Below are 25,380 nucleotides of genomic sequence, written 5' to 3'. Positions count from 1 at the left end.
TAATACTGCCCCCTATATACAAGAATATAACTACTATAATACTGCCCCTATATACAAGAATATAACTACTATAATACTGCCACTATATACAAGAATATAACTACTATAATACTGCCCCTATATACAAGAATATAACTACTATAATACTGCCCCCTATATACAAGAATATAACTACTATAATACTGCCCCCTATATACAAGAATATAACTACTATAATACTGCCCCTATATACAAGAATATAACTACTATAATACTGCCCCCTATATACCAGAATATAACTACTATAATACTGCCCCTGTATACAAGAATATAACTACTATAATACTGCCACTATATACAAGAATATAACTACTATAATACTGCCCCTATATACAAGAATATAACTACTATAATACTGCCCCTATATACAAGAATATAACTACTATAATACTGCCCCCTATATACAAGAATATAACTACTATAATACTGCCCCTATATACAAGAATATAACTACTATAATGCTGCCCCCTATATACAAGAATATAACTACTATAATACTGCCCCCTTTATACAAGAATATAACTACTATAATACTGCTCCTATATACAAGAATATAACTACTATAATACTGCCCCCTATATACAAGAATATAACTACTATAATACTGCCTCCTATATACAAGAATATAACTACTATAATACTGCTCCTATATACAAGAATATAACTACTATAATACTGCCCCTATATACAAGACTATAACTACTATAATACTGCCCCCTATATACAAGAATATAACTACTATAATACTGCTCCCCTATATACAAGAATATAACTACTATAATACTGTTCCTATATACAAGAATATAACGACTATAATACTGCTCCTATATACAAGAATATAACTACTATAATACTGCCCCTATATACAAGAATATAACTACTATAATACTGTTCCTATATACAAGAATATAACGACTATAATACTGCTCCTATATACAAGAATATAACTACTATAATACTGCCCCTATATACAAGAATATAACTGCTATAATACTGCCCCTATATACAAGAATATAACTACTATAATAGTGCCCCTATATACAAGAATATAACTACTATAATACTGCCCCTATATACAAGAATATAACTACTATAATACTGCTCCCTATATACAAGAATATAACTACTATAATACTGCCCCTATATACAAGAATATAACTACTATAATACTGCCCCTATATACAAGAATATAACTACTATAATACTACTCCCTATATACAAGAATATAACTACTATAATACTGCCCCTATATACAAGAATATAACTGCTATAATACTGCCCCTATATACAAGAATATAACTACTATAATACTGCCCCCTATATACAAGAATATAACTACTATAATACTGCCCCTAGATACAAGAATATAACACTATAATACTGCCCCTATATACAAGAATATAACTACTATAATACTGTTCCTATATACAAGAATATAACGACTATAATACTGCTCCTATATACAAGAATACAACTACTATAATACTGCCTCCTATATACAAGAATATAACTACTATAATACTGCCACTATATACAAGAATATAACTACTATAATACTGCCCCCTATATACAAGAATATAACTACTATAATACTGCTCCTATATACAAGAATATAACTACTATAATACTGCCCCTATATACAAGAATATATCTACTATAATACTGCCCCCTATATACAAGAATATGACTACTATAATACTGCTCCTATATACAAGAATATAACTACTATAATACTACCCCTATATACAAGAATATAACTACTATAATACTGCTCCTATATACAAGAATATAACTACTATAATACTGCTCCTATATACAAGAATATAACTACTATAATACTGCCCCTATATACAAGAATATAACTACTATAATACTGCTCCTATATACAAGAATATAACTACTATAATACTGCCCCCTATATACAGGAATATAACTACTATAATACTGCCCCCTATATACAAGAATATAACTACTATAATACTGCCCCTATATACAAGAATATAACTACTATAATACTTCCCCTATATACAAGAATATAACTACTATAATACTTCCCCTATATACAAGAATATAACTACTATAATACTGCTCCTATATACAAGAATATAACTACTATAATACTGCCCCTATATACAAGAATATAATTACTATAATACTGCTCCTATATACAAGAATATAACTACTATAATACTGCCCCTATATACAAGAATATAACTACTATAATACTGCCCCTATATACAAGAATATAACTACTATAATACTGCCCCTATATACAAGAATATAACTACTATAAGGGCATGACCACACATGGCGGAATTCCTCCGCAACTGTCCGCATCAATGCCGCACAGAATCTGCGTTGCAGATTCTGCAGCGGATCTGCACAAAATGTGCAGAAAATTGATGCGGACTGGCCGCTGCGGACTGCAGGAAAAGTGCTTCTCTTCTCCCTATTCAGTGCAGGATAGAGAGAAGGGACAGCACTTTCCCTAGTGAAAGTCAAAGATATTCATACTTACCGCCCGTTGTCTTGGTGACGCGTCCCTCTTTCGGCATCCGGCCCGACCTCCCTGGATGACGCTCCAGTCCATGTGACCGCTGCAGCCTGTGCTTGGCCTGTGATTGGCTGCAGCCGTCACTTACACTGAAACGTCATCCTGGGAGGCCGGACTGGAGACAGACGCAGGGAGTTCTCGGTAAGGGCGGGTTCACACATGGCGGAATTGCACTTAAATTCCGCTGCGGACACTCCGCAGCGTTAATCCGCAGCGGAGCCGTTTCTACATTGACTTTCACTTTAATTTAGCAGTGTTCGTTTACACGATGCGTACAATTCCGCTGCGGAGCATAGGCTGCGGAGCGGAATTTGGTGTCCGCAGCATGCTCTGTCTGTTGCGGAGCAGTGGCGGACTCATGGCGGAATTTCTCCATTGACTTCAATGGAGATTCAAAGTTCCGCAATGAAGTCCGCAGCTGTCATGCACATGTCATGTGTGCTGCGGATGCGTCTTGCTTTTTTTACTTGACATTTCTTCATTCTGGCTGGACCTATGTATTTCTAGGTCTACAGCCAGACTGAGGAAGTCAATGGGGCTCCCGTAATGACGGGAGCGTTGCTAGGAGACGTCTGTAAATAGTCACTGTCCAGGGTGCTGAAAGAGTTAAGCGATCGGCAGTAACTGTTTCTGCACCCGGGACAGTGACTACCGATCCCAATATACATGTATCTGTAAAAAAAAATGAAGTTCGTACTTACCGAGAACTCCCTGTTTCTGTCTCCAGTCCGGCCTCCCAGGATGACGTTTCAGTGTAAGTGACGGCTGCAGCCAATCACAGGCCAAGCACAGGCTGCAGCGGTCACATGGACTGCCGCGTCATCCAGGGAGGTCGGGCTGGATGCCGAAGGAGGGACGCGTCATAAAGACAACGGGCGGTAAGTATGAATTTCTTTTACTTTCACTAGGGAAAGTGCTGTCCCTTCTCTCTATCCTGCACTGAATAGGGAGAAGGGAAGCACTTTTCCCGCAGTCCGCAGCAGCTAGTCCGCATCAATTTTCTGCACATTTTGTGCAGATCCGCAGCCGTAATCCGCAACCCGGATTAGGTGCGGCATTGATGCGGACAGTTGCGGAGGAATTCCGCCATGTGTGGTCATGCCCTTTGTATGAACTTATATTTTTTTTTACAGATAGATGTATATTGAGATCGGTAGTCACTGTCCCGGGTGCAGAAACAGTTACTGCCGATCGCGTAACTCTTTCAGCACCCTGGACAGTGACTATTTACAGACGTCTCCTAGCAACGCTCCCGTCATTACGGGAGCCCCATTGACTTCCTCAGTCTGGCTGTAGACCTAGAAATACATAGGTCCAGCCAGAATGAAGAAATGTCATGGTAGTAAAAACAATACGCTCCGCAGCACACATAAGATCTGCGGACTTCATTGCGGAATTTTGACTCTCCATTGAAGTCAATGGAGAAATTCCGCCATGAGTCCGCAACCAGTCCGCCACTGCTCCGCAACAGACAGAGCATGCTGCGGACACCAAATTCCGCTCCGCAGCCTATGCTCCGCAGCGGAATTGTACGCATCGTGTAAACGAACACTGCTAAATTAAAGTGAAAGTCAATGGAGAAACGGCTCCGCTGCGGATTAACGCTGCGGAGTTTCCGCAGCGGAATTTAAGTGAAATTCCGCTATGTGTGAACCCGCCCTAATACTGCCCCTATATACAAGAATATAACTACTATAATACTGCCCCCTATATACAAGAATATAACTACTATAATACTGCCCCCTATATACAAGAATATAACTACTATAATACTGCCACTATATACAAAAATATAACTACTATAATACTGCTCCTATATACAAGAATATAACTGCTATAATACTGCCCCTATATACAAGAATATAACTACTATAATACTGCCCCTATATACAAGAATATAACTACTATAATACTGCTCCTATATACAAGAATATAACTACTATAATACTGCCCCCTATATACAAGAATATAACTACTATAATACTGCCCCCTATATACAAGAATATAACTACTATAATACTGCTCCTATATACAAGAATATAACTACTATAATACTGCTCCTATATACAAGAATATAACTACTATAATACTGCCCCTATATACAAGAATATAACTACTATAATACTGCCCCTATATACAAGAATATAACTACTATAATACTGCTCCTATATACAAGAATATAACTACTATAATACTGCTCCTATATACAAGAATATAACTACTATAATACTGCCTCTATATACAAGAATATAACTACTATAATACTGCCCCCTGTGTACAAGAATATAACTACTATAATACTGCCCCTATATACAAGAATATAACTACAATAATACTGCTCCCTATATACAAGAATATAACTACTATAATACTGCTCCTATATACAAGAATATAACTACTATAATACTGCCCCTATATACAAGAATATAACTACTATAATACTGCCCCTATATACAAGAATATAACTACTATAATACTGCTCCTATATACAAGAATATAACTACTATAATACTGCCCCCTATATACAAGAATATAACTACTATAATACTGCTCCTATATACAAGAATATAACTACTATAATACTGCTCCTATATACAAGAATATAACTACTATAATACTGCCTCTATATACAAGAATATAACTACTATAATACTGCCCCCTGTGTACAAGAATATAACTACTATAATACTGCCCCTATATACAAGAATATAACTACTATAATACTGCTCCTATATACAAGAATATAACTACTATAATACTGCCCCCTATATACAAGAATATAACTACTATAATACTGCTCCTATATACAAGAATATAACTACTATAATACTGCTCCTATATACAAGAATATAACTACTATAATACTGCCTCTATATACAAGAATATAACTACTATAATACTGCCCCCTGTGTACAAGAATATAACTACTATAATACTGCCCCTATATACAAGAATATAACTACAATAATACTGCTCCCTATATACAAGAATATAACTACTATAATACTGCTCCTATATACAAGAATATAACTACTATAATACTGCCCCTATATACAAGAATATAACTACTATAATACTGCCCCTATATACAAGAATATAACTACTATAATACTGCCCCTATATACAAGAATATAACTACTATAATACTGCCCCCTATATACAAGAATATAACTACTATAATACTGCCCCCTATATACAAGAATATAACTACTATAATACTGCCACTATATACAAAAATATAACTACTATAATACTGCTCCTATATACAAGAATATAACTGCTATAATACTGCCCCTATATACAAGAATATAACTACTATAATACTGCCCCTATATACAAGAATATAACTACTATAATACTGCTCCTATATACAAGAATATAACTACTATAATACTGCCCCCTATATACAAGAATATAACTACTATAATACTGCCCCCTATATACAAGAATATAACTACTATAATACTGCTCCTATATACAAGAATATAACTACTATAATACTGCTCCTATATACAAGAATATAACTACTATAATACTGCCCCTATATACAAGAATATAACTACTATAATACTGCCCCTATATACAAGAATATAACTACTATAATACTGCTCCTATATACAAGAATATAACTACTATAATACTGCTCCTATATACAAGAATATAACTACTATAATACTGCCTCTATATACAAGAATATAACTACTATAATACTGCCCCCTGTGTACAAGAATATAACTACTATAATACTGCCCCTATATACAAGAATATAACTACAATAATACTGCTCCCTATATACAAGAATATAACTACTATAATACTGCTCCTATATACAAGAATATAACTACTATAATACTGCCCCTATATACAAGAATATAACTACTATAATACTGCCCCTATATACAAGAATATAACTACTATAATACTGCTCCTATATACAAGAATATAACTACTATAATACTGCCCCCTATATACAAGAATATAACTACTATAATACTGCTCCTATATACAAGAATATAACTACTATAATACTGCTCCTATATACAAGAATATAACTACTATAATACTGCCTCTATATACAAGAATATAACTACTATAATACTGCCCCCTGTGTACAAGAATATAACTACTATAATACTGCCCCTATATACAAGAATATAACTACTATAATACTGCTCCTATATACAAGAATATAACTACTATAATACTGCCCCCTATATACAAGAATATAACTACTATAATACTGCTCCTATATACAAGAATATAACTACTATAATACTGCTCCTATATACAAGAATATAACTACTATAATACTGCCTCTATATACAAGAATATAACTACTATAATACTGCCCCCTGTGTACAAGAATATAACTACTATAATACTGCCCCTATATACAAGAATATAACTACAATAATACTGCTCCCTATATACAAGAATATAACTACTATAATACTGCTCCTATATACAAGAATATAACTACTATAATACTGCCCCTATATACAAGAATATAACTACTATAATACTGCCCCTATATACAAGAATATAACTACTATAATACTGCTCCTATATACAAGAATATAACTACTATAATACTGCCCCCTATATACAAGAATATAACTACTATAATACTGCCCCCTATATACAAGAATATAACTACTATAATACTGCTCCTATATACAAGAATATAACTACTATAATACTGCTCCTATATACAAGAATATAACTACTATAATACTGCTCCTATATACAAGAATATAACTACTATAATACTGCCGCCTGTGTACAAGAATATAACTACTATAATACTGCCCCTATATACAAGAATATAACTACAATAATACTGCTCCCTATATACAAGAATATAACTACTATAATACTGCCTCCTATATACAAGAATATAACTACTATAATACTGCCCCTATATACAAGAATATAACTACTATAATACTGCTCCTATATACAAGAATATAACTACTATAATACTGCCCCCTATATACAAGAATATAACTACTATAATACTGCCCCCTATATACAAGAATATAACTACTATAATACTGCTCCTATATACAAGAATATAACTACTATAATACTGCTCCTATATACAAGAATATAACTACTATAATACTGCTCCTATATACAAGAATATAACTACTATAATACTGCCCCCTGTGTACAAGAATATAACTACTATAATACTGCCCCTATATACAAGAATATAACTACAATAATACTGCTCCCTATATACAAGAATATAACTACTATAATACTGCCTCCTATATACAAGAATATAACTACTATAATACTGCTCCTATATACAAGAATATAACTACTATAATACTGCCCCTATATACAAGAATATAACTACTATAATACTGCCCCTATATACAAGAATATAACTACTATAATACTGCTCCTATATACAAGAATATAACTACTATAATACTGCCCCCTATATACAAGAATATAACTACTATAATACTGCTCCTATATACAAGAATATAACTACTATAATACTGCTCCTATATACAAGAATATAACTACTATAATACTGCCTCTATATACAAGAATATAACTACTATAATACTGCCCCCTGTGTACAAGAATATAACTACTATAATACTGCCCCTATATACAAGAATATAACTACTATAATACTGCTCCTATATACAAGAATATAACTACTATAATACTGCCCCCTATATACAAGAATATAACTACTATAATACTGCTCCTATATACAAGAATATAACTACTATAATACTGCTCCTATATACAAGAATATAACTACTATAATACTGCCTCTATATACAAGAATATAACTACTATAATACTGCCCCCTGTGTACAAGAATATAACTACTATAATACTGCCCCTATATACAAGAATATAAGTACAATAATACTGCTCCCTATATACAAGAATATAACTACTATAATACTGCTCCTATATACAAGAATATAACTACTATAATACTGCCCCTATATACAAGAATATAACTACTATAATACTGCCCCTATATACAAGAATATAACTACTATAATACTGCTCCTATATACAAGAATATAACTACTATAATACTGCCCCCTATATACAAGAATATAACTACTATAATACTGCCCCCTATATACAAGAATATAACTACTATAATACTGCTCCTATATACAAGAATATAACTACTATAATACTGCTCCTATATACAAGAATATAACTACTATAATACTGCTCCTATATACAAGAATATAACTACTATAATACTGCCGCCTGTGTACAAGAATATAACTACTATAATACTGCCCCTATATACAAGAATATAACTACAATAATACTGCTCCCTATATACAAGAATATAACTACTATAATACTGCCTCCTATATACAAGAATATAACTACTATAATACTGCCCCTATATACAAGAATATAACTACTATAATACTGCTCCTATATACAAGAATATAACTACTATAATACTGCCCCCTATATACAAGAATATAACTACTATAATACTGCCCCCTATATACAAGAATATAACTACTATAATACTGCTCCTATATACAAGAATATAACTACTATAATACTGCTCCTATATACAAGAATATAACTACTATAATACTGCTCCTATATACAAGAATATAACTACTATAATACTGCCCCCTGTGTACAAGAATATAACTACTATAATACTGCCCCTATATACAAGAATATAACTACAATAATACTGCTCCCTATATACAAGAATATAACTACTATAATACTGCCTCCTATATACAAGAATATAACTACTATAATACTGCCCCTATATACAAGAATAGAACTACAATAATACTGCTCCCTATATACAAGAATATAATTACTATAATACTGCCCCCCATATACAAGAATATAACTACTATAATACTGCCCCTATATACAAGAATATAACTACTACAATACTGCCCCTATATACAAGAATATAACTACTATAATACTGCCCCTATATAAAAGAATATAACTACAATAATACTGCCCCCTATATACAAGAATATAACTACTATAATACTGGTCCTATATACAAGAATATAACTACTATAATACTGCCCCTTTATACAAGAATATAACTACTATAATACTGCTCCTATATACAAGAATATAACTACTATAATATTGCCCCTATATACAAGAATATAACTACTATAAAACTGCCCCTATATACAAGAATATAACTACTATAATACTGCTCCTATATACAAGAATATAACTACTATAATACTGCCTCCTATATACAAGAATATAACTACTATAATACTGCCCCTATATACAAGAATATAACTACTATAATACTGCTCCTATATACAAGAATATAACTACTATAATACTGCCCCCTGTGTACAAGAATATAACTACTATAATACTGCCCCCTATATACAAGAATATAACTACTATAATACTGCTCCTATATACAAGAATATAACTACTATAAGGGCGGGTTCACACATAGCGGAATTTCACTTAAATTCCGCTGCGGACACTCCGCAGCGTTAATCCGCAGCGGAGCCGTTTCTCCATTGACTTTCACTTTAATTTAGCAGTGTTCGTTTACACGATGCGTACAATTCCGCTGCGGAGCATAGGCTGCGGAGCGGAATTTGGTGTCCGCAGCATGCTCTGTCTGTTGCGGAGCAGTGGCGGACTGGTTGCGGACTCATGGCGGAATTTCTCCATTGACTTCAATGGAGAGTCAAAATTCCGCAATGAAGTCCGCAGATCTTATGTGTGCTGCGGAGCGTATTGTTTTTACTACCATGACATTTCTTCATTCTGGCTGGACCTATGTATTTCTAGGTCTACAGCCAGACTGAGGAAGTCAATGGGGCTCCCGTAATGACGGGAGCGTTGCTAGGAGACGTCTGTAAATAGTCACTGTCCAGGGTGCTGAAAGAGTTACGCGATCGGCAGTAACTGTTTCTGCACCCGGGACAGTGACTACCGATCTCAATATACATGTATCTGTAAAAAAACATATAAGTTCATACTTACCGAGAACTCCCTGCGTCTGTCTCCAGTCCGGCCTCCCAGGATGACGTTTCAGTGTAAGTGACGGCTGCAGCCAATCACAGGCCAAGCACAGGCTGCAGCGGTCACATGGACTGGAGCGTCATCCAGGGAGGTCGGGCCGGATGCCGAAAGAGGGACGCGTCACCAAGACAACGGGCGGTAAGTATGAATTTCTTTGACTTTCACTAGGGAAAGTGCTGTCCCTTCTCTCTATCCTGCACTGAATAGGGAGAAGAGAAGCACTTTTCCTGCAGTCCGCAGCGGCCAGTCCGCATCAATTTTCTGCACATTTTGTGCAGATCCGCTGCAGAATCTGCAACGCAGATTCTGTGCGGCATTGATGCGGACAGTTGCGGAGGAATTCCGCCATGTGTGGTCATGCCCTAATACTGCCCCCTATATACAAGAATATAACTACTATAATACTGCCCCCTATATACAAGAATATAACTACTATAATACTGCTCCTATATACAAGAATATAACTACTATAATACTGCTCCTATATACAAGAATATAACTACTATAATACTGCTCCTATATACAAGAATATAACTACTATAATACTGCCCCCTGTGTACAAGAATATAACTACTATAATACTGCCCCTATATACAAGAATATAACTACAATAATACTGCTCCCTATATACAAGAATATAACTACTATAATACTGCCTCCTATATACAAGAATATAACTACTATAATACTGCCCCTATATACAAGAATATAACTACTATAATACTGCTCCTATATACAAGAATATAACTACTATAATACTGCCCCCTGTGTACAAGAATATAACTACTATAATACTGCCCCCTATATACAGGAATATAACTACTATAATACTGCCTCCTATATACAAGAATATAACTACTATAATACTGCCCCTACATACAAGAATATAACTACTATAATACTGCTCCTATATACAAGAATATAACTACTATAATACTGCCTCCTATATACAAGAATATAACTACAATAATACTGCTCCCTATATACAAGAATATAACTACTATAATACTGCCTCCTATATACAAGAATATAACTACTATAATACTGCCCCTATATACAAGAATATAACTACAATAATACTGCTCCCTATATACAAGAATATAATTACTATAATACTGCCCCCCATATACAAGAATATAACTACTATAATACTGCCCCTATATACAAGAATATAACTACTACAATACTGCCCCTATATACAAGAATATAACTACTATAATACTGCCCCTATATAAAAGAATATAACTACAATAATACTGCCCCCTATATACAAGAATATAACTACTATAATACTGCCTCCTATATACAAGAATATAATTACTATAATACTGCCCCCTGTGTACAAGAATATAACTACTATAATACTGCCCCTATATACAAGAATATAACTACTATAATACTGCCCCTATATACAAGAATAGAACTACTATAATACTGCCCCTATATACAAGAATAGAACTACAATAATACTGCCCCTATATACAAGAATATAACTACAATAATACTGCTCCCTATATACAAGAATATAACTACTATAATACTGCCCCTATATACAAGAATAGAACTACTATAATACTGCCCCTATATACAAGAATATAACTACTATAATACTGCCCCTATATACAAGAATATAACTACAATAATACTGCCCACTATATACAAGAATATAACTACTATAATACTGCCCCTATATACAAGAATAGAACTACTATAATACTGCCCCCTATATACAAGAATAGAACTACAATAATACTGCCCCCTATATACAAGAATATAACTACTATAATACTGCCCCTATATACAAGAATTTAACTACTATAATACTGCCCCTATATACAAGAATATAACTACTATAATACTGCCCCTATATACAAGAATAGAACTACTATAATACTGCCCCCTATATACAAGAATATAACTACAATAATACTGCCCCCTATATACAAGAATATAACTACTATAATACTGCCCCCTATATACAAGAATATAACTACTATAATACTGCCCCCTATATACAAGAATATAACTACTATAATACTGCCCCTATATACAAGAATATAACTACTATAATACTGCCCCTATATACAAGAATATAACTACTATAATACTGCCCCTATATACAAGAATATAACTACAATAATACTGCCCCTATATACAAGAATATAACTACTATAATACTGCCCCCTATATACAAGAATATAACTACTATAATACTGCCCCCTATATACAAGAATATAACTACTATAATACTGCCTCCTATATACAAGAATATAACTACTATAATACTGCCCCCTATATACAAGAATATAACTACTATAATACTGCCCCCTATATACAAGAATATAACTACAATAATACTGCCCCTTTATACAAGAATATAACTACTATAATACTGCCCCCTATATACAAGAATATAACTATTATAATACTGCCCCCTGTATACAAGAATATAACTACTATAACACTGCTCCTATATACAAGAATATAACTACTATAATACTGGTCCTATATACAAGAATATAACTACTATAATACTGCCCCTTTATACAAGAATATAACTACTATAATACTGCTCCTATATACAAGAATATAACTACTATAATATTGCCCCTATATACAAGAATATAACTACTATAAAACTGCCCCTATATACAAGAATATAACTACTATAATACTGCTCCTATATACAAGAATATAACTACTATAATACTGCCCCTATATACAAGAATATAACTACAATAATACTGCCCCTTTATACAAGAAAATAACTACTATAATACTGCCCCCTATATACAAGAATATAACTACTATAATACTGCCCCCTATATACAAGAATATAACTACTATAATACTGGTCCTATATACAAGAATATAACTACTATAATACTGCCCCTTTATACAAGAATATAACTAATATAATACTGCTCCTATATACAAGAATATAACTACTATAATACTGCCCCTATATACATGAATATAACTACAATAATACTGCCCCTTTATACAAGAATATAACTACTATAATACTGCCCCCTATATACAAGAATATAACTACTATAATACTGCCCCCTATATACAAGAATATAACTACTATAACACTGCTCCTATATACAAGAATATAACTACTATAATACTGGTCCTATATACAAGAATATAACTACTATAATACTGCCCCTTTATACAAGAATATAACTACTATAATACTGCTCCTATATACAAGAATATAACTACTATAATACTGCCCCTATATACAAGAATATAACTATTATAATACTGCCCCTATATACAAGAATAGAACTACTATAATACTGCTCCTATATACAAGAATAGAACTACTATAATACTGCCCCTATATACCAGAATATAACTACTATAATACTTCTCCTATATACAATAATATGACTACTATAATACTACTCCTATATACAAGAATATAACTACTATAATACTGCCCCCTATATACAAGAATATAACTACTATAATACTGCCCCCTATATACAAGAATATAACTACTACAATAGTGCCCCCTATATACAAGAATATAACTACTACAATATTGCTCCTATATACAAGAATATAACTACTATAATACTGCCTCCTATATACAAGAATATAACTACTATAATAATGCTCCTATATACAAGAATATAACTACTATAATACTGCTCCTATATACAAGAATATAACTACTATAATACTGCCCCTATATACAAGAATATAACTACTATAATACTGCCTCCTATATACAAGAATATAACTACAATAATACTGCCCCCTATATACAAGAATATAAATACTATAATACTGCCCCTATATACAAGAATATAACTACTATAATACTAACTCCTATATACAAGAATATAACTACTATAATACTGCCCCTATATACAAGAATATAACTAATATAATACTGCTCCTATATACAAGAATATAACTACTATAATACTGCTCCTATATACAAGAATATAACTACTATAACACTGCTCCTATATACAAGAATCTAACTACTATAACACTGCCTCCTATATACAAGAATATAACTACCATAACACTGCCCCCTATATACAAGAATATAACTACTATAATACTGCCCATATATACAAGAATATAACTACTATAATACTGTCTACTATATACAAGAATATAACTACTATAATACTTCCCCTATATACAAGAATATAACTACTATAATACTTCCCCTATATACAAGAATATAACTACTATAATACTTCCCCTATATACAAGAATATAACTACTATAATACTTCCCCTATATACAAGAATATAACTACTATAATACTTCCCCTATATACAAGAATATAACTACTATAAGGGCATGACCACACGTGGCGGATTTCCTCCGCAACTGTCCGCATCAATGCCGCACAGAATCTGCGTTGCAGATTCTGCAGCGGATCTGCACAAAATGTGCAGTAAATTGATGCGGACTAGCTGCTGCGGACTGCGGGAAAAGTGCTTCCCTTCTCCCTATCAGTGCAGGATAGAGAGAAGGGACAGCACTTTCCCTAGTGAAAGTAAACGAATTTCATACTTACCGGCCGTTGTCTTGGTGACGCGTCCCTCTTTCGGCATCCAGCCCGACCTCCCTGGATGACGCGCCAGTCCATGTGACCGCTGCAGCCTGTGCTTGGCCTGTGATTGGCTGCAGCCGTCACTTACACTGAAACGTCATCCTGGGAGGCCGGACTGGAGACAGACGCAGGGAGTTCTCGGTAAGTATGAACTTATATGTTTTTTTACAGATACATGTATATTGAGATCGGTAGTCACTGTCCCGGGTGCAGAAACAGTTACTGCCGATCGCTTAACTCTTTCAGCACCCTGGACAGTGACTATTTACAGACGTCTCCTAGCAACGCTCCCGTCATTACGGGAGCCCCATTGACTTCCTCAGTCTGGCTGTAGACCTAGAAATACATAGGTCCAGCCAGAATGAAGAAATGTCATGGTAGTAAAACCAATACGCTCCGCAGCACACATAAGATCTGCGGACTTCATTGCGGAATTTTGACTCTCCATTGAAGTCAATGGAGAAATTCCGCCATGAGTCCGCCACTGCTCCGCAACAGACAGAGCATGCTGCGGACACCAAATTCCGCTCCGCAGCCTATGCTCCGCAGCGGAATTTTACGCCTCGTCTAAACGAACACTGCTAAATTAAAGTGTAAGTCAATGGACAAACGGCACCGCTGCGGATTAACGCTGCGGAGTGTCCGCAGCGGAATTTAAGTGAAATTCCGCCACGTGTGAACCCGCCCTAATACTGCTCCCTATATACAAAAATATAACTACTATAATACTGCTCCTATATACAAGAATATAACTACTATAATACTACCCCCTGTATACAAGAATATAACTACTATAATACTGCCCCTATATACAAAAATATAACTACTATAATACTGCTCCTATATACAAGAATATAACTACTATAATACTACCCCCTGTATACAAGAATATAACTACTATAATACCGCTCCTATATACAAGAATATAACTACTATAATACTGCTCCTATATACAAGAATATAACTACTATAATACTGCTCCTATATACAAGAATATAACTACTATAATACTGCTCCTATATACAAGAATATAATTACTATAATACTACCCCCTATATACAAGAATATAACTACTATAATACTGCCCCCTATATACAAGAATATAACTACTATAATACTGCCCCTATATACAAGAATATAACTACTATAATACTGCCCCCTATATACAAGAATATAACTACTATAATACTGCCCCCTATATACAAGAATATAACTACTATAATACTGCCCCCTATATACAAGAATATAACTACTATAATACTGCCCCCTATATACAAGAATATAACTACTATAATACTGTTCCTATATACAAGAATATAACTACTATAATACTGCTCCTATATACAAGAATATAACTACTATAATACTGCTCCTATATACAAGAATATAACTGCTAGTAGCTTTGGTTGTGACTGGAATATAAGACATGATGTCACAACAGAATTTTGATTGCTGCTTTGAAAGTGACTGGAGCAGTTAGGGGTGTGGTCCAGCAGTTCTATTGACTGATGTGTAGAATATATGATAATATTGTTTCACATGTTGTTACAATGTAGTCCTGAGAGTTTATAATATTTCTAAAACATCTTCCTGCAAATGATGAACCGGAAGGGAAGGAGCGGACGCGGTCCAGCGCCCGGGAAGCATCTGAGCGTTAGACGCAGTGAACACGTTTTCCTTTTTATAAATTTGCTCATGGTTTTCGTTTTATTCACACTAATTATTTTCACAACAGAAATCGCACAACTATCGGCGGCCACTTTCATGTTTAATTCTGAACATTGCTTTCTTTTCCTCCTGAAATATTTCGCCTGTCACAGATCAGAAATTGCGCTCCATCTCGCCGTGTATCTGGGGAATTTTCTTTTGAAGTGCGCCTTAATTATTTTCTGCGTCTCTGTACAGCGGCGTCTCTGGGTTTCTCTTTACAGGCACCGCGTCGCTTCTTCATCTCTTCACAATGACACATCCCGTCCTCCATGGCGCCGTCCTTTATCTTCTAACGCCGCGATAGTCATGATTCCTGTTATATTCATATTAAATATTTAATAAAATGTAAATGACACAAGAAGGGAGAGGACTCAGCCCTGACCCGGAGTATTCCTGATCCTCAAACTGTCTGTACTAATACACTGTATCTAATCCTGTCATGTGTGATACTGTCTGCTGAATCACGTATCTAATCCTATCATGTGTGATACTGTCTGTACTAATACACTGTATCTAATCCTGTCATGTGTGATACTACCTGCTGAGCCACTGTATCTAATCCTATCATGTGTGATACTGTCTGCTGAGCCGTGTATCTAATCCTATCATGTGTGATACTGTCTGCTGAGCCGTGTATCTAATCCTATCATGTGTGATACTGTCTGCAGGTCCAATATTCACAGGTTACACCAGGTATTATGTGAATGGATTAGAAGACGATGTTAATAAATGAACCATTGACATTCTTTACATTTAATTTAATCTTTTTTGCTCCTTCAGGTCGGTTGGCAACTGAAAAATTTAGTCAATGCCCTAAGGGAAGACCCCAGTGGAGTTATCCTGACACTGAAGAAAAGACCTCAGAACACCTTAGCATCCGCCCCTGCACTTCTAAAGAATGTGAGATGGAAACCGCTCGCCCTGCAGGTATCAGGATAACACCTTAGTAAAGACCTACAGCCTGGAATAGTGAGTGCAGCTCTGGAGTACAATACAGGATGTAGCTCAGGATCAGTACAGGATAAGTAATGTAATGTATATACAGTGACTCCACCAGCAGAATAGTGAGTGCAGCTCTAGAGTATAATACAGGATGTAACTCAGGATCAGTACAGGATAAGTAATGTAATGTACACAGTGACTCCACCTGCAGAATAGTGAGTGCAGCTCTGGAGTATAATACAGGATGTAACTCAGGATCAGTACAGGATAAGTAATGTAATGTATGTACACAGTGACTCCACCAGCAGAATAGTGAGTGCAGCTCTGGAGTATAATACAGGATATAACTCAGGATCAGTACAGGATAAGTAATGTAATGTATGTACACAGTGACTCCACCAGCAGAATAGTGAGTGCAGCTCTGGAGTATAATACAGGATGTAACTCAGGATCAGTACAGGATAAGTAATGTAATTATGTACACAGTGACTCCACCAGCAGAATAGTGAGTGCAGCTCTGGAGTATAATACAGGATGTAACTCAGGATCAGTACAGGATAAGTAATGTAATGTATGTACACAGTGACTCCACCAGCAGAATAGTGAGTGCAGCTCTGGAGTATAATACAGGATATAACTCAGGATCAGTACAGGATAAGTAATGTAATGTATGTACACAGTGACTCCACCAGCAGAATAGTGAGTGCAGCTCTGGAGTATAATACAGGATGTAACTCAGGATCAGTGCGGGATCTAACTGCTGTCTGTGCTGCACACGGCGGATACTCTGGATATTAGCTGCTGCTCATAATAATGGGACTCCACTGTGTATATTCCCCCATTGTACCCATATGGTGTCCACACATAATATATTGTCCAAGCATAATTTACAGGTATTATATGGTTTGATCGTTACACAGTATGTGATGTCTCCTCTTTCTTCCTCAGCCTGTAATTCCCACCAGTCCGACCAGCGGCAACACAACCCCGACGGGCACCATGGGTCTTTCATCGAAGGTGGACGGCTCGGCCTTTCATGACGTCTTCATTCTTTCTCCTGTGTCCGGACTTTATGGCCCCAGGTAAAGATCTGGATAGATTTCCTATATGTGACGCCCGCGCCGTGTTCAAGTGATGACGTGAAGGATTATTTACTGTCTGGCATGAAGCATTTTCCTTGGTTGCACAAACTGCTGCCCCCTTCTAATAATCTCAGCTCCTCATCATTTTCCCCATTGAATGCAATGCAAACTGACCCCAGATTGTCCAGTGTGTCACCCGTCACAAAAGCTGGCACAGCTATGCCCAGTGACTCCAGCGCAGCTATGCCCAGTGACTGCAGCTCAGCTATGCCCAGTGACTGCAGCTCAGCTATGCCCAGTGACTGCAGCTCAGCTATGCCCAGTGACTCCAGCACAGCTATGCCCAGTGACTCCAGCACAGCTATGCCCAGTGACTCCAGCTCAGCTATGCCCAGTGACTCCAGCACAGCTATGCCCAGTGACTCCAGCACAGCTATGCCCAGTGACTCCAGCACAGCTATGCCCAGTGACTCCAGCGCAGCTATGCCCAGTGACTCCAGCGCAGCTATGCCCAGTGACTGCAGCTCAGCTATGCCCAGTGACTGCAGCTCAGCTATGCCCAGTGACTGCAGCTCAGCTATGCCCAGTGACTCCAGCACAGCTATGCCCAGTGACTCCAGCACAGCTATGCCCAGTGACTCCAGCTCAGCTATGACCAGTGACTCCAGCACAGCTATGCCCAGTGACTCCAGCACAGCTATGCCCAGTGACTCCAGCACAGCTATGCCCAGTGACTCCAGCACATTGTCTATTGGAGTCTGGGCTCAGCTCTATTTGGGCATAGTTAGAACAATGTCGGAATATTGTATTATTATCCCAGCAGCCAGTGGGCTCACGTCTATGAGGATGATGAGGAGGATGATGAGGGTACTCCTCTGTCGTATTGTGTTATTGACGAGTGATGGTCTTGTGCTTCCTGCAGGGACGACATTGGGATTGTGCCGTGCGATGACATCAATAAATATGGAGTCAGCAAATCTGTAATGAAAGGCTCCGAGTCTCCCAGCTATTTCCTCGAGCACGAGAGCGGCAAATATTACACTTTTATAGAAGGGGAGGGGCACGAAGTCGGCTCAGAATATGAGAGAGGCAGAACGACCGGGGTGCGGAGAAGAGAAAAGACCCCAACTCACGGTACGATCCCCTCAGCAGCGGCTCATGTACCCCCCCCCCCCCCCCCCACCCCAAACACCAATTATATTATAGCATATAATGTCCAGAACCTGCACTATCTGGAGCAACATCATGAGTTATACACTATTCACATCAAGAGCTGCATTCATTATTCTTCTGTTTTCAACATTCTCTGCTGTGCTGCATTGTGGGTGACGTAGTGTTTACTAGTCTGATACTGTGCATGATAGAATCTCAGTGTATAGTAATGCGTGTCAGCACAGTCCTGAGATTCCACTCAGCAGCCAGCAAAATGCTGAAAGCAGCTCTGGATGTGACTGGAGAGTAAGACACAATGTAACCGCAGAATAGTGAAAGCAGCTCTGGATGTGACTGGAGAGTAAACATGATGTAACAGCAGAATAGTATCTGCAGCTGTGGATGTGACTGCAGAGTAAGACATGATATAACAGCAGAATGGTGAAAACAGCTCTGGATGTGACTGGAGAGTAAACATGATGTAACAACAGAATAGTATCTGCAGCTGTGGATGTGACTGGAGAGTAAGACAATGTAACAGCAGAATAGTGAAAGCAGCTCCAGATGTGACTGGAGAGTAAGATATGATGTAACAGAAGAATAGTATTGCAGCTGTGGATGTGACCAGAGAGTAAGACAATGTAACAGCAGAATAGTGAAAGCAGCTCCGGATGTGACTGGAGAGTAAGACATGATGTAACGGATGAATAGTACCTGCAGCTCTGGATGTGACTGGGGTATAAGACATAAGGTAATATCAAAATAGTGATGAAAGGAGCTCTGGATGTGACTGGAAGTGTAGAACATGCTACAGCAGAAGTGTGACTGCAGCTCTGGATGTGACTGGAAGTGTAGAACATGATGCTACAGCAGAAGTGTGACTGCAGCTCTGGATGTGACTGGAGTGTAGAACATGCTACAGCAGAAGTGTGACTGCAGCTCTGGATGTGACTGGAGTGTAGAACATGATGTTACATCAGAAGTGTGGCTGAAGCTCTGGATGTAACTGGAGTATGAGGGTACCCACCTACGTGGCGGATTTGTTGATGATTATCCCACATGTAATCGGCAGCAATGTTCGCGTGTGTTTAGGGCAGATTTTGCTCGGGATTCACCGCAGATTTCACCCCTTCTACATCGAAAAGGGTGAAATCCTCTGTGAACATCCACAAGAATGAACATGTTGTGGATTTATCTGCAGCATCTTCTGTTCTTCGCGTGGAAAATGTTCCGCAGCTTGTGGATAAGATTTGTTTATATCTCTACCATGCGGCTGGGACTGTAATCATCTGTGGATCTTCCGCAATAAAACTCCTTATGGACAATCCACAGCATCTCGTGAGCAGGGGGGGGGGGCGTTAGAAATGATGTAACATTAGAATTGTGACTGCAGCTCTGGATGTGATTGGAGTATAAGACCTGTTGTAACGCAAGATCAGCACAAGATAAGTGAAGCCGCAGGAAAGGAAACCCTTGTGCCATGTATGACCCCCCCCCCCCCCCCACTGTATTGTACATTGTGGCCGCCCCCCCCCCCTCATCTGTATAAACTTTGTGTAGATTGTTGTCAAATCAAAATCTAGAAAATAAAATAGAAAGTTTTCAGAACGGGCGGCGCCTGTCACAGGCGGAGTGTGAAGTGTGCGTGTCCGGGCGCTGCAGTCAGGGCAGACAATTCATTCATCTGTTCAGAAGCGCGTAACCTCATCGGCCTCTCTGAGCGAGAAGCGACTGCGCTAATTGGGGCGAGCGTTATCGGCATTTAACATATCGCCTTTCTATAAATAGTCGCCCAGCGTCTCATCCATCTGCTCTTTCCTGAGCACGCGGCTGGAGCTAAATAAAATATAAAGAGAAAGCGAAGCGTTCAGTATCACAGAGAGTTCAGCGGTAATTATATCTGACGGGCGGCGGATATCCTGCACTGACGGCTTCATCTCCGTAACTCCCATAGAAGATGTGATCTAGATAAGAAAAAAATAACACTTATGATGTCATAGTCTGAGATGATATCTCAGCACTGACTTATTATCGTGTAATATGACATCATATCTCAGCACTGACTTATTATCGTGTAATATGACATCATATCTCAGCACTGACTTATTATCATGTAATATGACATCATATCTCAGCACTGACTTATCATGTAATATGACATCATATCTCAGCACTGACTTATTATCTCAGAATATGACATCATATCTCAGCACTGACTTATTATCGTGTAATATGACATCATATCTCAGCACTGACTTATTATCATGTAATATGACATCATATCTCAGCACTGACTTATTATCATGTAATATGACATCATATCTCAGCACTGACTTATCATGTAATATGACATCATATCTCAGCACTGACTTATTATCTCAGAATATGACATCATATCTCAGCACTGACTTATTATATTGTAATATGACATCATATCTCAGCACTGACTTATTATCGTGTAATATGACATCATATCTCAGCACTGACTACTATCTTGTAATATGACATCATATCTCAGCACTGACTTATTATTGTGTAATATGACATCATATCTCAGCACCTACTTATTATCTCAGAATATGACATCATATCTCAGCACTGACTTATTATCTCAGAATATGACATCATATCTCAGCACTGACTTATTATATTGTAATATGACATCATATCTCAGCACTGACTTATTATTGTGTAATATGACATCATATCTCAGCACTGACTTATTATCTTAGAATATGACATCATATCTCAGCACTGACTTATTACCTCAGAATATGACATCATATCTCAGCACTGACTTATTATCTCAGAATATGACATCATATCTCAGCACTGACTTATTATTGTGTAATATGACATCATATCTCAGCACTGACTTATTATATTGTAATATGACATCATATCTCAGCACTGACTTATTATCGTGTAATATGACATCATATCTCAGCACTGACTACTATCTTGTAATATGACATCATATCTCAGCACTGACTTATTATCATGTAATATGACATCATATCTCAGCACTGACTTATTATTGTGTAATATGACATCATATCTCAGCACCTACTTATTATCTTAGAATATGACATCATATCTCAGCACTGACTTATTATCTCAGAATACGACATCATATCTCAGCACTGACTTATTATATTGTAATATGACATCATATCTCAGCACTGACTTATTATATTGTAATATGACATCATATCTCAGCACTGACTTATTATCGTGTAATATGACATCATATCTCAGCACTGACTTATTATCTCAGAATATGACATCATATCTCAGCACTGACTTATTATCTCAGAATATGACATCATATCTCAGAGCTTTCCTTTTATCACAGAGGTGACTTATTATCTCAGATTTAGGTGTCATATCCTTCCTTCTGTTCTGCCCATGACAAACTCATCTCTGCTACATCTGTACATGACCCCTGTACATGTGTGATCAGGCACCGGTCTTACTTTCAGCCTTGTTATTATTGCCACTATCAGAAGAAGCTGATAACACCTGACTGCTTCCCGTATGTCTCCAATGTCTTAGTAAAATATTCACACCCTCAGATTCACGCAGAGCGCCCCCTCCCCCGAGTCCTACCGCGACTGCTGCGCTCCAACATCACAGCTTGCAATTAGCGTCTATGTTCTTCTATGTGTCGCTGACTTACACAGTGGGGGTCTCAGTGATACGCAAGATGTAACCATCTGCGAAAACCCCCGGAGAGAAAACGGTTTTCTTACGCCGGTGTAAATAAAGGAGAAAGTTGGAGGGATTTGCGCCAAATTTATTTAAAGGAGAACGCCGGTCAATATATTTAATGCCTTGTGACTTGTCCGACTGGCAAAAATAAAATCCTCGCCGGCTGCGGATTTGGAACAAAGTTTTGTCAATTTTTTCCGTTTTCCTTAATAAATGTCGCCTAAACGACGTCTCCTTGCTGACCACTCCCGCTTTTATCATCACTTTCCGTATTTGGCGAGTGAAGAGAAAAGTCGCAAATTTATCGCACATAACCATTTGTTACTTTTTTATTTTTTAGCACAGTTTACGTTAAAACCGGCGTCAGCTTCGTCGTAAATGTGCGCCAGTGTAGAATCATGCGGCTGCTGTGGGGTCCTTGGAGAGAGGGGGCCCCAGCCCTGGTTGGTCTTGTCCCTTTTACTATTGTGTGGGAGAACCTGTGCAGGACCCCCCTCTCCAGGGTGCACGGTCAGCAAAAAGGGGGTTGGCCTGGGTGGTCCTTCTGTCCTCGTGACAAAACTCAGCGGCATTTTGATCTTTGCCATGGCCCCTTTTTTTATGTGACCTTTATCTTCCTTGGTGAATAACTGGATTTTTCGTCTCCTTACAGGTGACCTGAGGCCGGTGTCGATGCCGACAGAATACAGCTGGATCGGAGACCCCAAGGAGCCCAATATGTATAAGAGAGGGAGCAGAGGTGAGTGTCAGCTCTTCAGCACAGGCTGACCTATGGGGAACACAAGATTATAAATTACAGAATTGCATAAGTATCAGTTCCCCGGGATAATGATTTATTGCCTGAACTCCCATGATGAGCGGACGCACAGGTTACACGGATAATTCTGATTCGCTCAGGAGAGTACGGGTGCTATTCACTGCAGTCCAAGGAGCTGACGCCGCACGTCTCCGTCTTCTAATAGACTTTGTGTTTCAATTTTTCACCATTTTCAAACACTCTGCTTGCAGTGAGTGAATTACCGTGGCTGGTAATTGGGATAAGTGGGGACAGGGGGCGCCATATTTCTCTTCATTGATACATCCGTCAGAGTTGCAGCACCTCCGCTGTGGTGGCGGCTGACGACCCCGGAAGATGCAGCGATCACATGTAGATGACATATGACAAAAAACTTACAATAATAAATCAGTGAATAAATGAAATCTAAAATCCTTTGTGCTGCTGTTTGGATATATTCACACTGTGCAGTCATATTGTGGTTTTGTGAGAATCACAGAAAAAACGTGCAGTGTGAATACAGCGGTATAGTGTGCGGCTCCCAGCGGATGAGGCGTCATTTCTTGCTTGGACTTGTAGTTCTCCCCTAGACCCAGGCTCCGTGCTTCTTCTTCTACCGATATGACAAGAACCGTACAGCGGAGAGAGACGGGAATTACGTGATCTGAATACGTCTGGGTATAAATGCGATATCACCACTTCCTCTGTTTACTGTGGGCGGCACGGGGCTGGTAAAATCAAGATTATCAGGGCAGGGGGCACAAATACACCC

The 25,380-nt window shown here is 37.3% G+C and overlaps 1 protein-coding gene across 1 annotated transcript in view; it reads left to right on the top strand.

Moving 5' to 3' along the window:
* Positions 1-17,594: 17,594 nt before the first annotated feature.
* The window catches only part of LOC142660082 (connector enhancer of kinase suppressor of ras 2-like), a 72,279-nt gene continuing 64,493 nt past the window's right edge, over positions 17,595-25,380 (top strand). The window contains exons 1-5 of the mRNA XM_075836728.1: positions 17,595-17,639; positions 17,727-17,873; positions 18,837-18,970; positions 19,893-20,104; positions 24,486-24,571. Of these exons, the coding sequence (XP_075692843.1) occupies positions 17,595-17,639; positions 17,727-17,873; positions 18,837-18,970; positions 19,893-20,104; positions 24,486-24,571 (624 nt within the window). The remainder of the gene's footprint in view (positions 17,640-17,726; positions 17,874-18,836; positions 18,971-19,892; positions 20,105-24,485; positions 24,572-25,380) is intronic.

Source organism: Rhinoderma darwinii, chromosome 8 (assembly GCF_050947455.1).
Source record: "Rhinoderma darwinii isolate aRhiDar2 chromosome 8, aRhiDar2.hap1, whole genome shotgun sequence".
Classification (NCBI taxonomy): domain Eukaryota; kingdom Metazoa; phylum Chordata; class Amphibia; order Anura; family Rhinodermatidae; genus Rhinoderma; species Rhinoderma darwinii.
Note: the sequence above shows the minus strand (reverse complement) of the source record. Positions and strands in the feature narration are given on the sequence as shown.